Source organism: Alexandromys fortis, unplaced genomic scaffold (genome assembly GCF_014885135.2).
Source record: "Alexandromys fortis isolate MF-2015 unplaced genomic scaffold, M_Fortis_MF-2015_v1.1 scaffold_67, whole genome shotgun sequence".
NCBI lineage: Eukaryota > Metazoa > Chordata > Mammalia > Rodentia > Cricetidae > Alexandromys > Alexandromys fortis.
This window is the reverse complement of record NW_026067945.1, coordinates 2,822,222-2,842,665: the sequence shown is the minus strand read 5'-3', so window position 1 is coordinate 2,842,665 and position 20,444 is coordinate 2,822,222. Positions and strand designations below refer to the sequence as shown.

The window sequence follows — 20,444 nt, the reverse complement described above, 5'->3', positions numbered from 1 at the left end:
AATGTACAGTACACCATGTACTGCCTGGGAAGGGGTTCAAATCATAAATGCTATAGGGAAATATCTAATAACTTGGAATAGCTTTTCAAGTGGCTAATACGCTCTAAAAGGCTGCAAAAATGTTAAGCCTGGTAACACATGAGTTCTGGGCTCTGAGTGGAGCCCACTGCGCTGTCTGTGGCTGAGTCTCTAGGGCTGGCATACAGTACCACTCTTTTGGTGCCAAGGACAAGGCTCTCTTCCCGCAGACTGTGGTCAGCAAGGCGAAGGCTGCTGGCCACACTCGTAACAGCTGATCCAATCTGTGATTCCTGCCTCTCCTGCCAATGGTGGGGCCAGGTTTGCTGACACTTGTGTTGGTGTGCGAGATTCTGGAGAGGGGCCAGCAGCCCTTGTAGATTCTAGGTTCTACATGGCTGAGGCAGGGGAGGCAGGGGCGGGGAGAAACATCCACAGAGCCAGGCACCGACTCAGAATAAAGAGGCGCGCAAGGTGTGCACTTGGGAAAGGAAACTGTCGGGAACCCACTGGAAAAAGAAGGGCTAAGAAAATCAAGAGTGCGGCAGAAAAAGGAGAACGCAAGGGGAAAAAGACAAACAGCCACGATGTTTTAAAGGTCAAAGGAATAATAACAGAAAGGGTCTTCCATTGTGCCAGGCTCAGCAGCAGGCTCTTTTTAGCTTCGTTAATAAAGTTCACACCGTTGGTTCCTAGGGTGTCCTTCTGGATCACTGGTTCTAGCCTCCAGTTATGCCTACCCATTCTAACCAACATTTGTTCTCTAGGCCTGACATGGCTCCCAGTGCCACCTGCCATACACGAGACAGATTTTACTTGTGTATCTGATCTCTTTCTTTTTCTAGTCCTCAGTTTCTGAGACCAGACTCTCCACTTTTCATTCAAGTATTCCAAGTCCACAAACTACAGGATCTTATGAAAGATACATGACAACTAGACCATGCTCTGTAATAGTTCAGATGTTACTGTTCAAATGTGTATATTATGTGTCTAAAATAGATGTATGCTGTATACACATTTACATATAGTATGCATATACATGTGTACAAACACATATAGTTGTGTATACACTGGTATGCACATATATGCATATCTTATATATAGCATATATATGATATATATGTATCTTGCTAGGATTTGCAAGACTTGCAATTCTATTATCAGCCACATTTCTTGAGTTAAACGGTAGGTAACAACTGCGGACTTGTGGCAATTCATTTTCATGTGCCTATCTCAAACAACAGTAAAGGGTCAGCTGGTCCAAGAATAAACAAACTAACAAACAAAGCAAGCCAGCTTGGAACCGCAGCCAGCATTTCCTTTGCTAGCCCTACAGAAAATTCTAGGTGTTGGTTTATCTTTTCTCAATTTCATTTTCTCTACTGTTTGTGGAAATTCCACTCATTCTTTTATGCTGGCTTTATTTGGCTTTATAGTCAGAAAGAGATTGGAAGAGGCTGAGATTTAAAAAAAAAATGGATGGGAGTGAGAAAACGCCTGCCTATCTGTCAAGTTGCAGGCGTGCAAGACTTGTCTTTCCTCTCTAAATACCCAGCGCTGAGAAGATGCCTGGTAAACAGGAGGAGGCTGATGAGGAAGAGAGGATGTTGCAGAAGGCATAACATAGGATTATGGCTGCGCTCGATGCTCAGGGGATGAGCAAGCAGGCAAGACAAAGTCATCCAGTGTAACAATGTGCCCTGCGTTGTATCTCCATTCTGAGATGGGACCTTCAGCGTGTGGGCTCTTAGTGAAGGAGGTTCCAGTATCTCAGTGGGCAGAGTAGGCAGGATGGAAAGCAGGGCCATCAAATGATGAGAGAAAGTTCTGCTCAGCCACAAGGGGCATCTCCACTGCACTCTTTCCTCATCAAGGCTCAGGAACCATCACGTTAAAGGAGGTGGAAAGATGGTAAGAACCAGAGGTTGGGAGAACCAGATTGCAACAGACCTTCTGGTCATGGCTCCTAAACTCACAGCAGCTATGGCTGCCTGTGTAAGTAGATGGTCTAGCCTGGATCCAGGTGGGGCCCATGAGCCCCGCCTCCTACTGGAAGGGCTATGGTAGTTGATGGGCTCTGGGGCAGGACCGTTTCTCTGTATGACTACTAATTTCCAAACACAACCGGAACATTATCAATGCGACACTCATTGGTCCACACCAGTGCTGCCCCATACATATGAGCCGTACATGTTACTTGAATTTTCCAGCAGCCATGGGAACAGTGAAAAGAAACGGCTGGGGGCTGGAGAGATGGCACAGAGGTTAAGAGCACTGGCTGCTCTTCCAGAGGTCCTGAGTTCAATTCCCAGCAACCACACGGTGGCTCACAACCATCTGTAATGAGATCTGGTGCTCTCTTCTAGAAGGCCTCAGGTGTATGGCCAGGTAGACCACTGCATACATAATAAAAGTTAAAAAATAAACAATTGGATATTTCATTTTAATAATATATTCTAGGGCTGGAGCACTGAGCGGGTATATGCGAGACCCTAATCACCGACGTCAGTGAAAGGACCCAGCAGGTAAAAGTGTTTGCCATTCAAGCCTGAGAATCTAAGTTCCAGTCCTGCAGCCCCAGAGTGGAAGGAGAGAGGCAATTATCCAAAACTGTCTCCTCACCTCCACACATACATAGAGGCATATGTGCTGTCCCTAATAAGAAGTAAGTACTTAAAAAGTAATAGCAAAACACTTATACTTTCTCCCAACATATCTGAAATACAGTTACTCTAGATGATTATAGTCCATACAATCCTATTCATATTATTATCTTACAACCTTAGATCATTGATATTCATAATTTCGTTCCCTTTGAAATCTGGCATTTTTATTCACATATTTTATACATGCAGCGAATTTCACCTTGGATAATAAGTTACCGTTCATGTACTTACTATGCTACAATTACTATTGCAATCTAAGAATGCGCTCCTGTTAAAAGTATTGTTCACCGTAGAGAAGTCTGTGTTAAAGCAGCACCAGCCTACCCATTCTGTGTCTACCAACTATATCAATTTTATGTTTAAATTAAAGTTCTAAATTTTGTTTATATCCTAGGAACAATAAACTATAACACATCTACTCAGTTAGTCTACGTGTATAGCAAACATACTTCTTTGAACAAGCAAAAAAAAAAAATCACTGGCCACAACAGTAGGCTCTGTGGTGTTAACTGTGTATTACCATCCTCTCATCCAAACTGTTGCTATCCGATATGCTGGTGGTCCAAGCCACAGAATACAGGACTTACCGGGACTGGCATGGGAGAGAGTTGCACCTTCGGACCTGGGGCTCAGGGCGGCTTGCTTGGGGGCAGTCACTGTCATTCACCAGGGTTGTGGTCTTGTTAACAATCCGTGTGCATGATACGATGGTCCTGCGTTCTCCTGGAAGCCAGACCATGGGAGCTGAGGACTTATGGAGGCACATGCTCAGAAAGCCATTCGTTCAGGCTTATGGATGGAGTTTGCGGGGCAACTACTGATCAGTGAGTGAGTCATGTCCGTTGTCAAAGACGGGGAGCCGTTCTTGAGTAATATTAGTTCCCTTCTCAGGTCTTTGATGGGGTTGAAAACTAGACAGTCATAGTTACTTCCCTCTCATGACTTATCCAAGCCATTTTTAATATAAGACTTAGATTTCTTAGGATAGGATAACTATTGAAACATTGAGCATATGTTTCCTGTTTGATGTTGTTCATGCTGGCTATAATTTGAATTTTTATGTATGTTTTTACCTCTTCTTTTCCCTGGACAATACTTGATATTACTCTTATTGTAGATAGTTTTGTATTAGGCTTAGAACTCTCTTATTTAGACAAAAGAGGGAGGTGCTTGGGGACTCCTTCAGCCCAATAGCCTTTAAGATATCGGCCCACTTTGAGCATGGTCACATGTACTATAAATGCAGACAGGTCTCTTGGCTGCCGGATTCAGTTCCAGGTCCCAGCACGCACAGAGGACTGCGGATCGCTACTCTTTCTGTGAGTTTATCCCCAGATAAATAAACCTTTGTTATACTCTATTCTGGGCTATTGTGGATCTCTTTTGGGCACCAACACTCTTGCTTACTCTCTCCTGCTTTCCCACTTCCCTAGCCCTGGCCATGTCCAGTCTACTCCTCCCTCCCTCTGCTCTGGACTCTACCAGATGCCTCTGGATACCTTCTCTCTCTTATCTACAATAAAACCTTCTCATGCCATGGAGCAGCCATGCCAGCAGCTTCTTTACACCTTCTTCAGTGAAGTTTTCCTGCTGCTCCTTGGTAAAACTTTCATTTCTTTCTTTTGTGCATATATTGAATTTCGGTCATTTCCCATTACCTTCTCTCGCCCCCCACCCTTTGCTGAAGCCTTCTGGGTCCCAATAAGCCCTCTTCTAGTTTGATGTCTTTTTAGACACCCGCTGTGTTAAATGACATTTGCTGGCATGACTGGGGAGCTCTTTATTAGAACATGGGCAGCTTCCCAGTGCTCCTTCTTAATGCCCTACCAGTGGACACCCCACCCTTGCTACTGCAGGACTTCACAGTGTGACAGTCCCTTTGGCTCACATGCAGTCTCCACAGTGGAAAGTGTGGGGCAGTCATCACACTTTAGAGGTGACGATGTGCAGGTGTGGACAGAGGGGGCAGGTTGTCTCCTGAGACCGTGAGAGACGCGGAATCAGGACCCACTCAAGGTGCGCTCTGCCCAACCCAGAGGACCCTCTGCTTTGCACCTTGGAGAGGGTGACTGTGGCAAAGAGGACAGGGTACTTGGGTATCGGTGAGGTCTTCATCTGGTCCTATTCCACCAAGTTGCAGATCTACTTTAATATCCTCAGGGCCATTTTTATTCTCATACCTACCACCTACTCATGTGATTGGCAAATCTCTACTGCTAGGGTTAAAGCCCCAGGCCACGGAGCAGTGTGGGCCCTCTAACCTGCAGGAGCTGGGAAACCTTGGCTACATGCTCTATTGAGATTTTCAGGGCCTAAGTTCTTATGGAACCATACATTTTCTATTTCCACCCTGGGCAGACTGAAGCCGAGGGCCCCAAAGTCAGTGCTTCCTCAGTTGCACCCTCACCTCCCTCACCCCCACCTTACCTCCTCCGCACTGCACGCTGCACCCTTCCCAACCACTGTGCGTCCAGAGAAACAGAGCGTCCTGTGGCTTGGTGGGCTCACTCTGATTTTCAGTGCTCTGGTTTACAGGTATGGTGTATTCGTAATGAATTCCATAATTCTGGTCGTGAAAGAGCAGCACCTGGAGCCATGAGAAAAGGGAGGCCTTGTTGAGATGGAGTGAGCACCCACAGACTGTTGAAGGTGTAATCCGAGCTGACGTCACTCTTTCTCTGCTAGCCAGCTCTCTTCTGAAGAGCAAAGCAGGTTAAAAAGCTAGAGGTGCAGTCTCAGTTTCAGGTTCCTCAGGGACTTGGGTAGTGTGTGGGGTGAACACACCCATCATTGGTGAATCCTGGTCCTTTCTATTCTACAGACGACCTGTTTACAGGAGGAGTTTGGGGTAGTGAAATACAGGCTGTTTGTGGTATGTTTCGATATCATGCAGCAGGATCCACATTTCTATCAATTTGCCCACAAGGTTGTGTGAAAGACACAAACGCTGCTTTTCCCTAGAAAGGGATGAGACCAGTACTAACCATTTCTTTGAGTATAAGCTCGGTGCTGGCTAGTTTATGTCAACCTTGACCCAACCCAGAGCCATTTCAGAAGAGGAACGTCAACAGAGAAAATGTCCACATCAGAATGGCCCATCAGCAAGTGTGTGGCACCATTTTCTTGACTGTTGTGGGTGCTGCCAACTCTGGGTGCTATAAGAAGGTAGGCTGAGCAAACCAAGAGGAGCGAGCCAGTAAGAAGCATTCCTCCATGGCTTCCGCTTCATTTCCTCCCTCCTGGTGGTTCCTGCCTTGCTTGTCTGAGCTCCATGAGTGACAGACCTGGAAGTGCAAGATGAAACAGACCACTTCCTTCTTTAGATGCTTTTGGTCATAGTGCTTGTCATAGCAACATAAACACTAACAAAGGCAAGTGCTGCTCTCCAGATGGTGTCTTCCATTAGTCACTGCTACACTGCAGTGTGTGCTCCATCACAGTCACTGCTACACTGCAGTGTGTGTGCTCCATCACAGTCACTGCTACACTGCAGTAATAGACTCAGGGGTAAGTCAGGCTCAAGACCATGAATGCCTGAGGCAGAGGGACTTGGGGTATTGTCATGGAGCCTAGATGATGACTATGCCTGTTGCCTGGCTGAGGCCAGGCTCATGGCTGAACACTAAGGGTAGACGGAGGTGCAGAGAGGTATCTGCCTACGGGAACTGCAGTTTGGGGACCACACATCTGAAATCCTAGTGAGGGTTCAGAATGGAAGGGCCTACGCTTTGCCTGGGGGAAACAGACACGCCATGTCAGACCTCCAGGTGCCCGACTGGCTTTTGACATAGTGCAGATGTGTTATATATATATGCCATGCTGCAAAGCAGGCTTTCCTGTGGGAGAGGGACCTGGCTGTAGATCAGTGAGTGTCCCTGGAGGTAAGGGGCTAGCAAGTACATCTCTAGCCACAAAGATCTGGGAGAACTACAGGCAGGGTGCTCAGCCCACCTCTGATGGAAGTGTCAGGTGACTGGAGGGAACTGTCTCAGGCTGCCTGGGCCTGCAAGGCTAAGTTAAAGGACGGGGCAGGAGCTCCAGAAGTAGACGTGATACCTTTCTATTTCCCCATGCAGACCTGCACTCGTGCACTTGGAGAAGTGCTTCCTGCTGAAAACCAAAGCGAAACAAAACAACAACAATCACAACAACACTGCCCTCCAAAAAACCTAAACAAAGTTAAGCGAGTAGTCTTCCTCAGAGAGCTGTATTCCCCTCAGTGTGGGAATGAGGCTGGCAAGTTGAGCCTCCATATGAAACCAGTTTCTTAGCCTTGTAGGATTAGTGCATTTTTGTGTCTAGTTGGTTTCAAATGCTGGTCCCTAGGACTCCGTAGGTAGCCCTGATTGTGAAAGTAATGTACGCACCACAGTTCGGGGAACATGGCTTTCTATGCTGAGGCAAGGGAACCCTGACGTGAAGTGGAGTAAAGAGCACATTTCAAGGGAGGAAAAGTTAAATATTAAATAAGGGCTGAAAATCCAGCTGGTTGTGAGATGCCTTCTCTGACTTCAGTTATGGTCCGAACAGCCTGAGGCTGGTACAGGCTTCACTGGGCTGAAGACTCATCTGCTTATCAGAGCTTTTGGTGAAGAAAAGCCCTACGTACACTTCAGGGCTTGTTAGAGAGGGCAAAGGCCGGCTCTAACAGCTGATGCTTCTGCATGGGCCCCCCCTCTGTGCCCCTCTGAATACTTGCTTTGAACTCAGAATAGTTGTGGGCGGTTGTTTCAAAGGCTTTGACTGGGAAATGTCTCATCCTGGAGAAATGGCCCTGGGACAGGTCCCTGGGTCGCAGAGATCAACTTGCAGAAATGATCTCCAATGGAATCCCTGGCAGAGTCCCAGACAGTTTATGGCCCACATGGAAGCTGGCTGGCTTTCAGCTCCGCCGAAACTACAAGGGGTCAGCACCCTCATCAGGCCGCACTCAACACCCGCAGTAGGTGGTGGCCAGATAATCTGAGTGTTAGCTCATCTCCAGGGGCACAGATCAGTGGGGAGGAGAGAGGGTAGGACTTCTGAGACCGGCAGGCACTTCGGACAAGTTGTGCTTTCATGACACACGCACAAACTGCCGCAAACCCTGATCTTCAGGAAATCAGAATCAACCAGCATCACCTGGCACGCGCAAGGCCTGTGTTCAATCTCTAGCACCCTCACAAAATTATCCATAATGGGGTGTTGTCGTACATAGTCCGTGAGGTCGCTTAGACCCTGAGAAGGCAGCTGTGGCATGACGCCCTGGAGGCCTTTGATACCAAGCCCACTTTTAAGTGGCAATCACAGAGCTCCCAGGAAATAAGAGATAACACTGACATCCTGGCTAGCCCGAGTATACAGGTTTCCTAAGACCACACACGGGGAGTAAACAGAAGATGGAATCTGATTCTTTCCTAATTCCCCAGTGCTGGTCACAGTCTGCATGGTACCTACATTGCATCCACAGTTCACTTCCAGAAGGTGCTTCCCACTGTGGGGCAGCTCTATGTTTGCTGTCGTCGGCTGCAAAAACAGATTTTGAGCACAGCTGCGCTGGTTAGTCTTATGTCGACTTGAGAGGAGGGAACCTCTGTTGAGAAAATGTCTCCATAGATGGGGTTGTAAGCCATTTCTGTAATTAGTGACTGATGTAGAAGAACCTAATCAGTTGTGGGTGGGGCCACCACTGGGCAGGCCATCCTGGGTGCTGTAAAAAATCAGGCTCAGCAAGCCTCAGAGAGCAAGCCAGGAAGCAGCACCCCTCCATGGCCTCTGCTTCAGTTCCTGCCTCCCAGTTCCCACCTGGTTTGATTCCTGCCTTGGTTTCCTTTAGTGGGCTGTAACTCTGGATAGGTGGGTCAAACAGACGCTTTCCTCCCCAAGCTGCTTTTCTGTCATGGTGTTGTATCACCTCAATGGAAACCCTAAAGTAAGACAATGACCGTCTGCTTAATGGTACCAGCTATTCCTGGCTGTCACCCATGTGACTGCATGATCTCTTCCTGGAAGCATCTTCTTTTGAAAAAGCTAGGTGCTCTGCTAGTGAGCGACCAGAAAGAAATTCTGGGGAGGAACCCTGAGGTGGAAGGAATGGGACCAAGAGAGGGGAAGAGCTGGGGAGATGGCTCAGTCAGTATTGTGCATGCTCCAGTCAGTAACGTGCATGCTCCAGTTAGCAACATGCATGCTGCAGTGAGTAACGTACATGCTCCAGTCAGCAACATGTATACTCCAGTCAGTAACATGCATGTTCCAGTCAGTAACAGACATACTTCAGTCAGTAATGAGCATGCTCCCAGTCAGGAACGTGCATGCTTCAGTCAGTAACATGCACACTACAGACAGTTGCATGCATGCTCTAGTCATTAGTATGCATGCTCCAGTGATAAATGTGCATGCTCCAGTCAGAACATGCATGCTGCAGTCAGTAACGTGCATGCTACAGTCAGTAACATGCATGCTCCAGTCAGTAATACACACGCTACAGTCAGTAATGCACATGCCACAGAAGCACAAGGAGCTGAGTTTGGATCCTCGGCACCCATGAAGAAAGCCAGGCATGACATCAAGCACGTCTAATCTCAGAAATGCAGGTGTGGGTAGAGAGATAAGGGAATTGCTGACATTCACTGGACAGCCAGGCTAGCCAAATTGATGAGCTTCAGGTTGTGTGAGAGGCCCTGTCTCAAAGTGTAAAGGCAGACAGCAATCAAGAAAAGACATCGGCTGCTGACCTCCGGCATCTACACACATGCGCACAAATGTGTGCCGGAATGCACATGTACATGCCCTCAGGAACATGTTCCTTCAGCACATATACACACTGTATAAACACATCACACATATCCGTATACACAAATAAATGAACAAATGAAAATAACAGTAAAGACAAAAAGGCCTTGGTAGCAGGGAGCCTTGCAAACTCCTCAGAACCAGAGGCATCGCCTTCTACCCAGGTCCTGGGAACGAGACTAGTAAACCTACTACAATGCCAGCTTAAGCCAATGTCCAGGGCCAGCACTCACCATCAGATGCAGTGGCACCGTGGTGGGTCCCTTGGCTGAAAACTTCTCCCATAGGCCTCTTCTCACATAGCGAACGGTCGTACCTGCAATCTGGAACTCTCCCGGGAGCTCTATCTTCCAGTCGCTGTTGATGGATCTCTTACTGGAGTCTTTGAGAGCTGCAAAGGAAGTTGAGCATTGGAAAGTCAGTACCATTTAGCCTGTTCTCGGAGGGATTGTGGGGGTCCTGCCTGAGTCTGAGGCCGCCACGAGGGCAGGCAGGAGCCGGCAGTGAGAGAACTGTATTCTCTGGGCACCATAGATCGAAGGTTGGGTCACAGACAGCAAACTTCTCTGGTTCCCAGGAGAAAGAGCTGTGGGGGCTGACGGCACATCATCCAGCACAGATGCCTATCCCACTGCTCATTCCAGGGATGGGACTGGGGGAGAAGCTGGCGGCTGGAGATGCCAGGACCCAGTCCAAACCTATGGCAGGAGATGGCCTTCTGCCTGATGAAAGAGCTCTACGCTGGTATAGTCAAGGCCACAAAACACGTCTTGGAGCTTTGGCAAAACTTCACCCATTCATTTTATATTAAAAACCTATTAACAAGTATTAGTTGTACGATTTTGGGGTTCAGTAGGAGAGTTGATTATGTGTCTATTACACATATCAATAACCACTATTCCACATTCCACGTGTGAAAGAGAACACACAGGACTTGCTTTTCTCTGTCTGGTTTACTATACACCACACAGTCTCCTACAGTTCCACCCTCTGCACTGCCAAGGACAGGTTAAAAATGGCCAAGTGACCGACATCATCTCTAACCCAGTTCTGCTCAAACCCCTATGTAGCTGGGTGACCTTGAACTTCTGATCTTCCCAATTACACCTCCCAGTGCTGAGGTTACAGGTGCACGCCATCATGCCCCGTTTATACAGGGCCGGGGATTGAACCCAGGGCTTCCTGTGTTCCTGCATGAGTTCATGTGCACCGCGTGGAGGTAGAGCCCAAAGAGACCAAGAAGAGAGCACCGGATTGCCAGGAATGAAGTCATGGCCAGTTGCGAGGCACTGTGTGGGAAGCAGGAGTTGAACCAGGGTCTTCTCCAAGAAGGGTGAGAACTTTAACCCCCATGCTATCTCTCCAGCTGCCTCCCCCATTTGAAACAGGCTTTTACACCGTAGCCCAGGATGGCCTGGGATTCACTGCCTTTCTTGGCTTTAGGTGTCAACCATTCTGCTCGACTTGATCCTTCTTTAAGAATGAAATGTAAATACCTTACGAGTGTTAAAAAAAATAACCTCAAACCAAATCAAACCCAAACCCAAACAAAACAATCCCTCTAACCCAAACTCCTCACTCTCACTGGGGAGATGTAAAGCAGCTCACCCTTGTCAGCATGTGCCCAGGGACAGAACAAGAATTAGCAAACGGTGGCAAGGACAAGGGGTAAATCCCGCACGGTGTAGCTGGGAATGCACATGTCTCTGGCTACTATGGCAAATCCACAGGAGAGGCACGGAGGCAGCCCAGGATCTATCTGGCCTCCCCACTTGCGGTAAATATCCACAGGAAATGAAATCAGTACCATGCGGAGATGTGCTACACAGTACCCACAGCAGGCAGAGCACAGAATCCATCTAGATGCCAACTGATAGGTGAATAGATAAAGTAAACGTAGAATACGTGCACAACATGGAACATTATTTGGCCGTGAAAAAAAATGTAAACATCCGTCCATTTTACTGTTAGCTCCCTGGGCCTTGGGGACAGCAGTGTGACTCCAGCATCCTCCAAGGATCTGACATCCCCAAATTGGGAAAGCGATAACATTCTGTTACACACTTATACATGAACATCTGCCAGGAGGGGTGAGGGCTGCTGAGCTCTGGGCAATCAAGGCATGCAAAACTTAAAGGCATCCGTACACTGCCATACCCACAGTACAGAGTGGGGTCACGGGGTCTTTCTGCTTAAGAGAACCTCTGCGGTAGAGTTCTGATGCCTTTTGTAATTGTTGTTGCTATTTAGAGAAAAAAAAATCACTGTATGAAAAACAAACACCCAAAACAACAAACAGTCAGGATATACTCTAGTACTTAGTAGGTGACAATTAGTCTTAAGGCCATTCTGCAAAATGAAACTCTCATGCACTCTGGTCCACATCTGGATAGAGCCCTAATGCCCCTGACTTCTCCACGTCACTTTGGAGCCCCAGTTTACAGCCAATGACTTCAGAGACCCTTCCACGTCCCATTATCTGCCTGCTCAGACTAGCAACTAAATAACCCATTGAACACCAGCTTTGGATACGGAGACTCAAAGGGGTCCCTGGAAACAGAAGCTGTCAGCCATGCTGGCTCAGAAGCCTGAGGGTGAGGTCTGCTCAGACAGGTGGCTGCAGAATATGGGGCAAGTCCGGCCTTGGCCCCCTGGTCTTTGTGATGCTACAGTCCCAGAAAATGCAGCAGGGGAGCCAGCTTGGGGCATTTTAACTGTGCAGCAGCTAGTGCAGGCAGGGTACTGTCCAACGTGGTGACATATTGGTGAAAAGCATATCCCAGGGAGGCTGCATATAGGGACTCCCAGGAGGGGTCAGGGAAGAGAACACCTCGGAACAGATCTGCTGGAGACTTTCCGGCTACTAAAAATGAGGGGAGATCATAGGTCCCCCAGTTTTTCTCTTCCAACATCAGCTCTTGCAAACCACTATTTAAGAAGCACCCCTTCACGCACTCTTACTCATTAATCTTCCCAAGGACTCTTGGGATTATTCTCCTCACATGCCAGATGAAGAAAAACAAGCATGGGGAGGTTAAAGAACTTGCCCGAAGACACTCAGCTATGAATCTGTAGCAACAAGACCCAAGCCCAGCAGACCGAGCCTCATACAGTTGGCATAGTATCTCCAGGTGAAAGTGACAGGGACTTTTGTCATCTTTCAGTTCCACTGGAGGTTTGGGAAGTCGCCTCTTGCACATGCTCATATATGCTTGACTGGAGGAATCACTGTGGGCTGGTGGGAAGTTCCAGAACAGAAAGATGAGGGGAAAGAGTCCTTGAACAAAGAAGGAGATGAGGATGTCCATGGGACAGCAGGGGGCCCCTGTCATCTCCCCTTCTATTCAGACAGTTTTGTGGTAGGGGGCTTAGGACAGAGCACTGCTGTTCTCAGGGAACTCATAGTTTGGAGGACAGATAGGTAACAAAGAGATAGGACACAGCTTCTTCTGCTCCACGACAGAGGCATTTTCAGGCAAGGTGGCCATCTTGACTGTCTAATGTACTTGCTGTCTAACCTATTTTTGCTTCTCCATCTTTAAGGAATCCCCCCCAACAACCCCAGTCAGCTTCTCTTGAAGATATTTTCCCTCTACTCATGTGGGACTATGTCCAGTTCTGGGCTTTGGCTATTTTTCTTCTTAGGCACTGTCCAAAGACATCAGCCCGATCTGTCGCCACATGGGAAACCCTGGAAAGAGGACAGGAGTGTTGTAAAGGCCTGCACCGTTTCCTGTCACACCACCTGAACTCCTAGATTCAGCAGCACCTGGAGCTGAAGCCCAGAAGCTCAGTGACTGGGGCCTGGATTTGTTTGTCACATGTGTCTTTAGGAGGCCAACCTGTAAAATTACTAGCCAAGGCAAAGGCAATACAGCCAGAGGAAGGAAAATATTGTTATGGGTTCTTCAGAGCTATCTCAGGTCTTTACAAACACAAACTCCACAGTCCAGAGATGCGGCAGGCCAAGCACTCGCTCATGGGCCACTGTTCCCATCCAGCAGTAACCTCCTGCATAGGTGACTCTTTCCTACCAGCTTTGAACCCAACATCTCCTGGCCCATGTCCAAAGTCCAACATCTGGAAGGGAAGGGTTGGGGGACTGACACTATAGTTAGCTGTTGAGTCCCAGGGGAACCACAGTAGAAGCAGCTACTGATGGGGAAGGCGGAGGTGGAGCCAATAGAGGCCCTGGCTGCAGAGCCCTCTGCTCATCTGAACAGGATGCTCAGAATAGGGGTGTTCATATTTCCTGCTGTGACTTCTTAGTACAGGCAGAACTTGAAACAAGAGCTTCTGGGGGCATGGGGACAGTTTTTAACCTTTTTTGACTTGGGTGGGAGTCACCAAGCAAGACACAAGATTTCTAAGATCCCATGTTTCATGCAGAAAATAAAAACCAGAATTTAGCACTTGACATGCCTTTCAAAAGGTGAAACTTCAGTCTTGGGGTGTTTTGGGACATCAAGGCCATTGTTGAGAGTGCATAGGTGGCTTCCATGTGGAGTCTAGTGATTCTGTGACCTCTTGTGAGTGGACCTGAGCAGGGTTTGTGGAAAAGCTCTACTCAGGAGCTTGTCCTGAGGCCAGTATATACAGTAAGTCCATTTTCTTAATAAAGCTGCAATCCCCTCAGCTCCCAGGCATCAAACCCTCTTTGTCTGTAAGCATGTCAAGACCAAATCAGTCTGCAGTAAACACAAGAATCTGGGGACTCAGAGAAGACTCAACAAGGTGATCCAAACGATCACACATGCTCAGACTTACAACCGAGGGAGTAGGATTCCTCCAGTGATCTGATTGGACCTTTCCCATGAGAAAGGTCTGAGGTTCTGGTTTGCTGAGGACATTCCTTTACCTGCTTCTGCCTGGGCCATAGGCGGAATGCTTTAAGCCACAATTCAAAAACAAGGGTCCACACTTTGTGGGCGTTGCTTCTATACTTTCAATTGTTGGACAGACTTTTTGCAGGGTACCACAGGGACAGATGTACCTTTTTATTTGGTCACTATGGCCGAACAAGATCTCTGTGTGGTCCAGAATATAATAAGGTCACATGCTGAACATCCAACCATTTTCAGCATAGACCCTTCTCCAGGTAGATATTCTTCTACCATCTTGGATTTCTAGGCACCATGAAAGATGACAGCAAGGGTTCCACGGAGCAAGGAGAGTCATTCCTTGTCAGGGCTGGCTCAGGGGGTGCAGAGGGCCAATGGGTTCTTTGCAGCTCTCTCCCTGCGCAGTCAACTGGAAGACCTGACCCACAGTCAACCCACTTCTATTCCTGGCGCTGTGTCAGTTTTTCTTTTTTCTTTTCCTTCTTTTTTTTTTTTTAATTTCCACTAGGAGTCCAGCCAGCTCTGTTCTTAGCCATGGATACAAACTGTGGAGGCATTTCCTGTTCCAGGTGGTTTTGAGCAGAAAGCCAGCCAGCCAGCGTGGGCTGAAGGTGGGCGGAGGGGGGTGAAATTCTTCAGGAACTGCTCCCAGCAAATGTGAGAGTAATTCAGAATTACACTGGGTTGACTTGCAAAGCTCCCAGCCCTGAGTGGAAACACGGCCCGCTGGAGCTGACTCTAGAAACATAACAAGCGAGCGTGGACCACCTTCAGGCTCGCTCCCGTCCATGTTCCAGCGCTTGGAATACTGGGATTATGAATTTGGGGTAAGATAAGGGGACCAAGGCTGGCTCCAAGCCCCCGTGGAGGCACAACACTGCTTCTGGGAGCCAAGTCATACAGACAATTAAATCAATCTTCTTGGGATACAGATTAGCTTCTCTGCAGTGCACACAGTGAAATATCCCCATCAGTCAGTTTCTGGTCCCAATGGGCTCCGCAGGCAGTTCTGAGAGGCTGCAGACTGGTATATTCAGATGGAGTGAGGAGCTGGGCACACAAGTGGGGGGCTTTTGCTTGCTATCTATGAATCTAGCACCGCGATACTCTATGGTATTTTGGGGTGTGGAGGTCAGGTCTCTAAAGAACGATGCCTAGGAACCACAAACATGGATGTTACTACTCTCCTTTACATATGTGGTCTTTAGGTTTCCACAGGAGAGCTGACAGGACCAACAGTGACAGCAAGCCCCCTGCCCCAGCAGCAGCCGCCAGTTGTTTTTTTTTTTTTTTCCTTGACCTCAATGTGGGTTCTAGGAAAGAGTTCCTTTATATTAAAGGGCTTAGATATTGAAGATTTATTGATTCTGGTATGTCCTCTGCCATGTTTATACTCCACATAAAAGCAGAAATGGAGGGAACCTTATCATTTCATCCAGGCACATGGGGATGGGCCACAGGGCGGGTGCTGGGGCATCTTGGGAGCCCAGGGACCACCTGCTGAGCACCTGTGTTTTTCTTTTTCTTTATGGAAGAATTGACTGTTGTGGGTGCTCAGAGCTGGGCCAGCTCTTAGACCACTGGGTTTATACTTTTGTAAGATGTAGAAACATGGTTGCCAAAATGGTACCTTCCTACCAAGAGCGCTATCTGGGAAAGGTAAATTTGAGGGTAACACTAAGTTACAAAACTTCTGATGCCGATACTGTGGAAGCTGACCCAATTTCCCCAAGTGAACAGAGAGGGGTGGAATCTCTGGGAAAGTAGAAAAGACTGCCGCTCTAGAAATGGCCATGCTATGAATGTTTTATTATCATTGGTTAATAAAGAAGCTGCTTTGGCCTATAGCATGGCAGAATGTAGCCATGCTGGAAGAGATATATAGAGAGAGTAGGCAGAGCCAAGAGATGCCACGTAGCTGCCTAAGGAGAAAGACGCCAGAACAGAACCTTACCAGGTAAGTCACACCCTCGTGACGATGCACAGATGAATAGAAATGGGTTAATTTAAGATGCAAGAGTTAGTTAATAAGAAGCCTGAGCTAATAGGCCAAACAGTGCTGTGAGTCATATAGTTTCTGTGTGATTATTCAGGTCTGGGTGACAGGAAACGAAAGAGCAGCCTCCGCTTACAAGGCAGTTCCCCTACTCAGCACGTACAGCACTGTCACCGAAGGCTCTATAATAGCACCACTGTCTACATGACACCAAGCTCTACATGACAGAACCATGGTCTTGATTAACATGCACCTGCTAGAGATTTATTTTGTGACGGTCTCTTTAGAGTTAAGTCAAGTTGTGACCATTTCTAAGAAAGGCGCGGATACTTCTGTATTGATCTAAAAAGTCAGGAATGTGGTCTAAGACACAGCTTCTTTTTCTGTGTTAAAAGTGCAGACTAAAAGGTTTCATGGGCAATTTTGAGTTACCCCAAATACTGAGAAATTATATACCCCTCACCAATATCTTACAACAATGGGTTGAGAGAAGGAACCCTGAATAGGAGATCAGTCATGTCTAGTTTGAAATTTAACCCGAACAAGGATCTTGGGGCTTAGACTGACCAAAGGATATGGGTGTCCGCATTTCTATGCTGGTTGGACCAAGAGCTGAGGAGCCCCGGAAACCCTAAGGAACATTTGCTTTCTTCCTGAGGCCCCTGGAATCAATACTCGTGAGTGTTAACACAGTGCTCTGACTCCCTGAGGACCAGGCTGCTCTTCACGAAGGGTTATTGGCAAGACTGGAATCATTCAGAGGGCCTCCTTTAGTTGGGGGTGGGGGAGGAGGTGTTCCACTGACTCAGTCCCTCGGCAGCAGCAACGAGCACCAGTCAGGATGGAATCCAAACCTATAGAGATACGTAGGTGTAGGTGCTCAAAGTCAGCAGAGTCAGTCACTGTGAGGTTAGGTACCCAGAGCTCAGGAAGGCCAGTACTGCTCTGTGTTGACATTCAGCCTAGAGCCATCGCTCTTTACTCAGTAAGAGGCATCTACAGAGAGCCTGCAGGGGCTTGCTGAGGGATAGGCCGTGGGCCTACGCTGCCTGGGCTAACTGCACCTGACTCTTCAGGAGTCGTTTTGGGAAACATGGCTCCCCAACACCTCATGGATTCCTCCACATTTTCATTCTCCATCCTGTCCAGAAGTGATGGTTCTAATTGACTCTACCCTCCTCACCTGCACCAAACATACCTTGGATCTGGCTGTCTGGTCCATTTTGAGTCCTTACGGTATTACAATGAAAGCGTAGGTGTAATGCCAGGGGTTAACCAGGGAGAAGGTAAATAGGGAATGCATGGCTATCCAACACTGGGAGAAGATTGTGGAGCCAGAGCTACCAGAATCTAGTCATAAGGATCAATTCTTAGAGGAGCAACTTTGAGTGAATGAGTTCTGTATTACCCAGGAAACTGTGAGCAGGTTTGTCTTCTACCACGCGGATCCTCCGAGCTCCGGCCGGAATGACAGCAGCTTCGATATAACCTGCGGTGACAGATGACATGCAACTGAAGCACACCTCAGTCCTGGATCAGAGGCCCCTACACAATCCCCCGTCGAAACTGCCCAACCACGCCCCCTGTGGTGAGTTCAGAGACTGCAGGCTGACCCTGCCTGAGAGACCAATCACCAACTCACATGGAGTTCTTTCTTCTAAGCTAACTATTTCTTGGCCATTCAGTTTCTAGAATGTTCCATTGTTGAGTTGCAATTCCCTCTCTTGAACACGTATTTTGAAACCCCAGAACCCAGTTGCTCTACAGAGGGCAATGAACACAAGACAGGATGGAATCCAACCCTGTAGAAATATGTAGGTATTTGTGTATGTTCCAGTGTGCTGTCATTTGGAAACAGGAGGGTTGCATATGTATTTAGCTAATACAATGTCATATTGGAGTCAGGAGGCCCTTCATTCAATATGACAGGACACCTTTTTATTAAAATTAGATTTACTTGTTTGTTTATTGTATGTGTGGGGGAGGGGTACCCGTGCCACACCGCATATGTCGATGTCAGGGGTGAACTTAGAAATGTCAGTTCTTTCTTTCCACCATGTGGGGTCTAGGGATCAAACACAGGCCTTCAAGCTTGGTGGCGAGCACCCTTATCTGCTGAGCCATCTCACCAGCCTGAAATACCAGCCTGAAGAAGAAGGGCTTTGCATACAGGGACGGCACAGGAGAACATGAAGGTAGAGATGTCAGTGAAGCTTCTACACACCAAACAGCACTGGAATGTCCACCACCAAAAGCCAGAGGAGACCAGACCAACCCTGTCCACACCTTCATCTCAGACTTCCTGCCTCCGGGCGAAGAACCACAATTCTATGGTTTCTGCCACCTAGGCAGCGGCACTTGTTAGGGCTGCCTGGAATCAACATGGCACACACATAAGGACTGCTCTGGCCCCACGCATCTGTCGGGGGTTCCTTCATGCTCTGTCACAGTTTGACTTTCCTCTGAACATTCCCAGGATCACAACAAAAAGCCAAGCCACTCTTCCTACAACGGAGCCATCACCTTCCCTTGCCGTGCACTGCCTCCTGCCTCCGCTGCCCTGGAGATGATTTCTGTGACTGTTATGGCACACACTGCTTCCTTGATTATTTCTCTGCAGAGTGGGACTCTGCACACTGTGGCCGCTCATGGTGCTCGGATGGAAATGCCTGGCAGCTGACAGGGAACGAGTCAGGGAATGCCAGCTTTACTGAGAAAACTGAGCCAGTAAGTGGCCCAATGTGGTTTTGGGACTCTAGAGAACAGGCTGGTAATCATTTAACCTATGTTTAGGTTTGTCACCGGGGTCTGCATTTACATGACCCTCATGTGGGAACATGGAAGCAGTAGAGGGACTTACATGTAAAAACACACTTAGAGATTTCTAGGCCCAGCTACATGAAGGCTTGCCCTTTCATTATAAAATAGTGTTAAATAACTGAAGCAGCCCAATCAACCTAAAAACTAAAATTGACTTATACCACATCACACTATAAAAATATTTCAATGCTTTTCAGGCTTTTCAACTTGTCTTAGTGCATTTAAAGGCACACACACACACTTCTGTTACACTGATGCTATACATTATTGCAAGGTACAAGGATAATTTAAAATGCATGCACTGCACAAACGTTCATGTAGAGTTAAACAAGCTTCATGCACATGAAGTGATAGGAACATCAATTTGCATGGTACAAACCCATACTTTATCTAAAGCAGTGGTTCTCAACCTGTAAGTTGTGACCCCTTTGGCAAACCTCTAAGTCCAAAAATATTTACATTAGGATTTATAAAGGTAGCAAAATTACAGTTATAAAGCAGCAATAAAAATAATTTTCTGGTTGGGGTCACCACACCATGAAGAGCTGTATTAAAGGGTCTCAGCATCAGGAAGGTTGAGACCATTGCTCTAAACCATAGAAAATTTAAATACTGTTTGATTGCTCCGAGGTCTTGTGTTGTTGGGGAGAAAAACACCACCACAATCTCAATAGATACATAAAAACAATGGATTGATGTCACTGTCTCTTCATAACACAAGATGTTCAATCTCTAGGATAAAAAAAAGAACTCCCCTGCCTCACAAATGACAGCACTTTTTTCTCAAGGCATTTGAAATAACTTTTCAAATGGAAAAGAGTCACCTGAATGCTAAATGTGATCTGTCTTTATTTAGTTATTTGTTGATTGCAACAGGAATAGGTACACTGTTCTGCATTATAGTATGTGAAGGTAAGGTTATTTACGTGGAATTAAACAAAGGAAACAAAGTATTTTATATATAACATATATTTCATGTAATATAACCACAGCAGGTCAGGGAAAAGATATAGCTCCAGACTGGACATGGTAGCACACACCTTTAATGCCACACTCAGGAGGCAGAGGTAGGCAGATCTCTGTGAGTTCAAGGATAGGATGGTCTACATAGCCAGGCCAACCAAGGCTACACAGTGTGACCTTGTTCCTCAAACCAACAAAACAAAAAAGATTCAGCCACAGGGACACACTCAGGCCCGTCTTTCTTTTAACACCTCCAATTAGGGCCACCATATTATGAATCCTCCAGTTAGTATCACTATGTTATAAATCCACGAAGCAACAGATTCAGACGTCAGGGAGGAGCACCCCCCAGTCCCTACCCTGTGA

General features: G+C 47.3%; 1 protein-coding gene across 1 annotated transcript in view; it reads right to left on the bottom strand.

The window, feature by feature from the left end:
* Window positions 1–20,444, bottom strand: part of Adamts17 (ADAM metallopeptidase with thrombospondin type 1 motif 17) — a 295,911-nt gene that overhangs the window by 59,873 nt on the left and 215,594 nt on the right. Inside the window, exons 16-19 of the mRNA XM_050149201.1 lie at window positions 17,704–17,784; window positions 9,692–9,849; window positions 5,112–5,271; window positions 3,272–3,407 (exon numbers count right to left, since the gene is read on the bottom strand). Coding sequence (XP_050005158.1) covers window positions 3,272–3,407; window positions 5,112–5,271; window positions 9,692–9,849; window positions 17,704–17,784 — 535 coding nt within the window. The remainder of the gene's footprint in view (window positions 1–3,271; window positions 3,408–5,111; window positions 5,272–9,691; window positions 9,850–17,703; window positions 17,785–20,444) is intronic.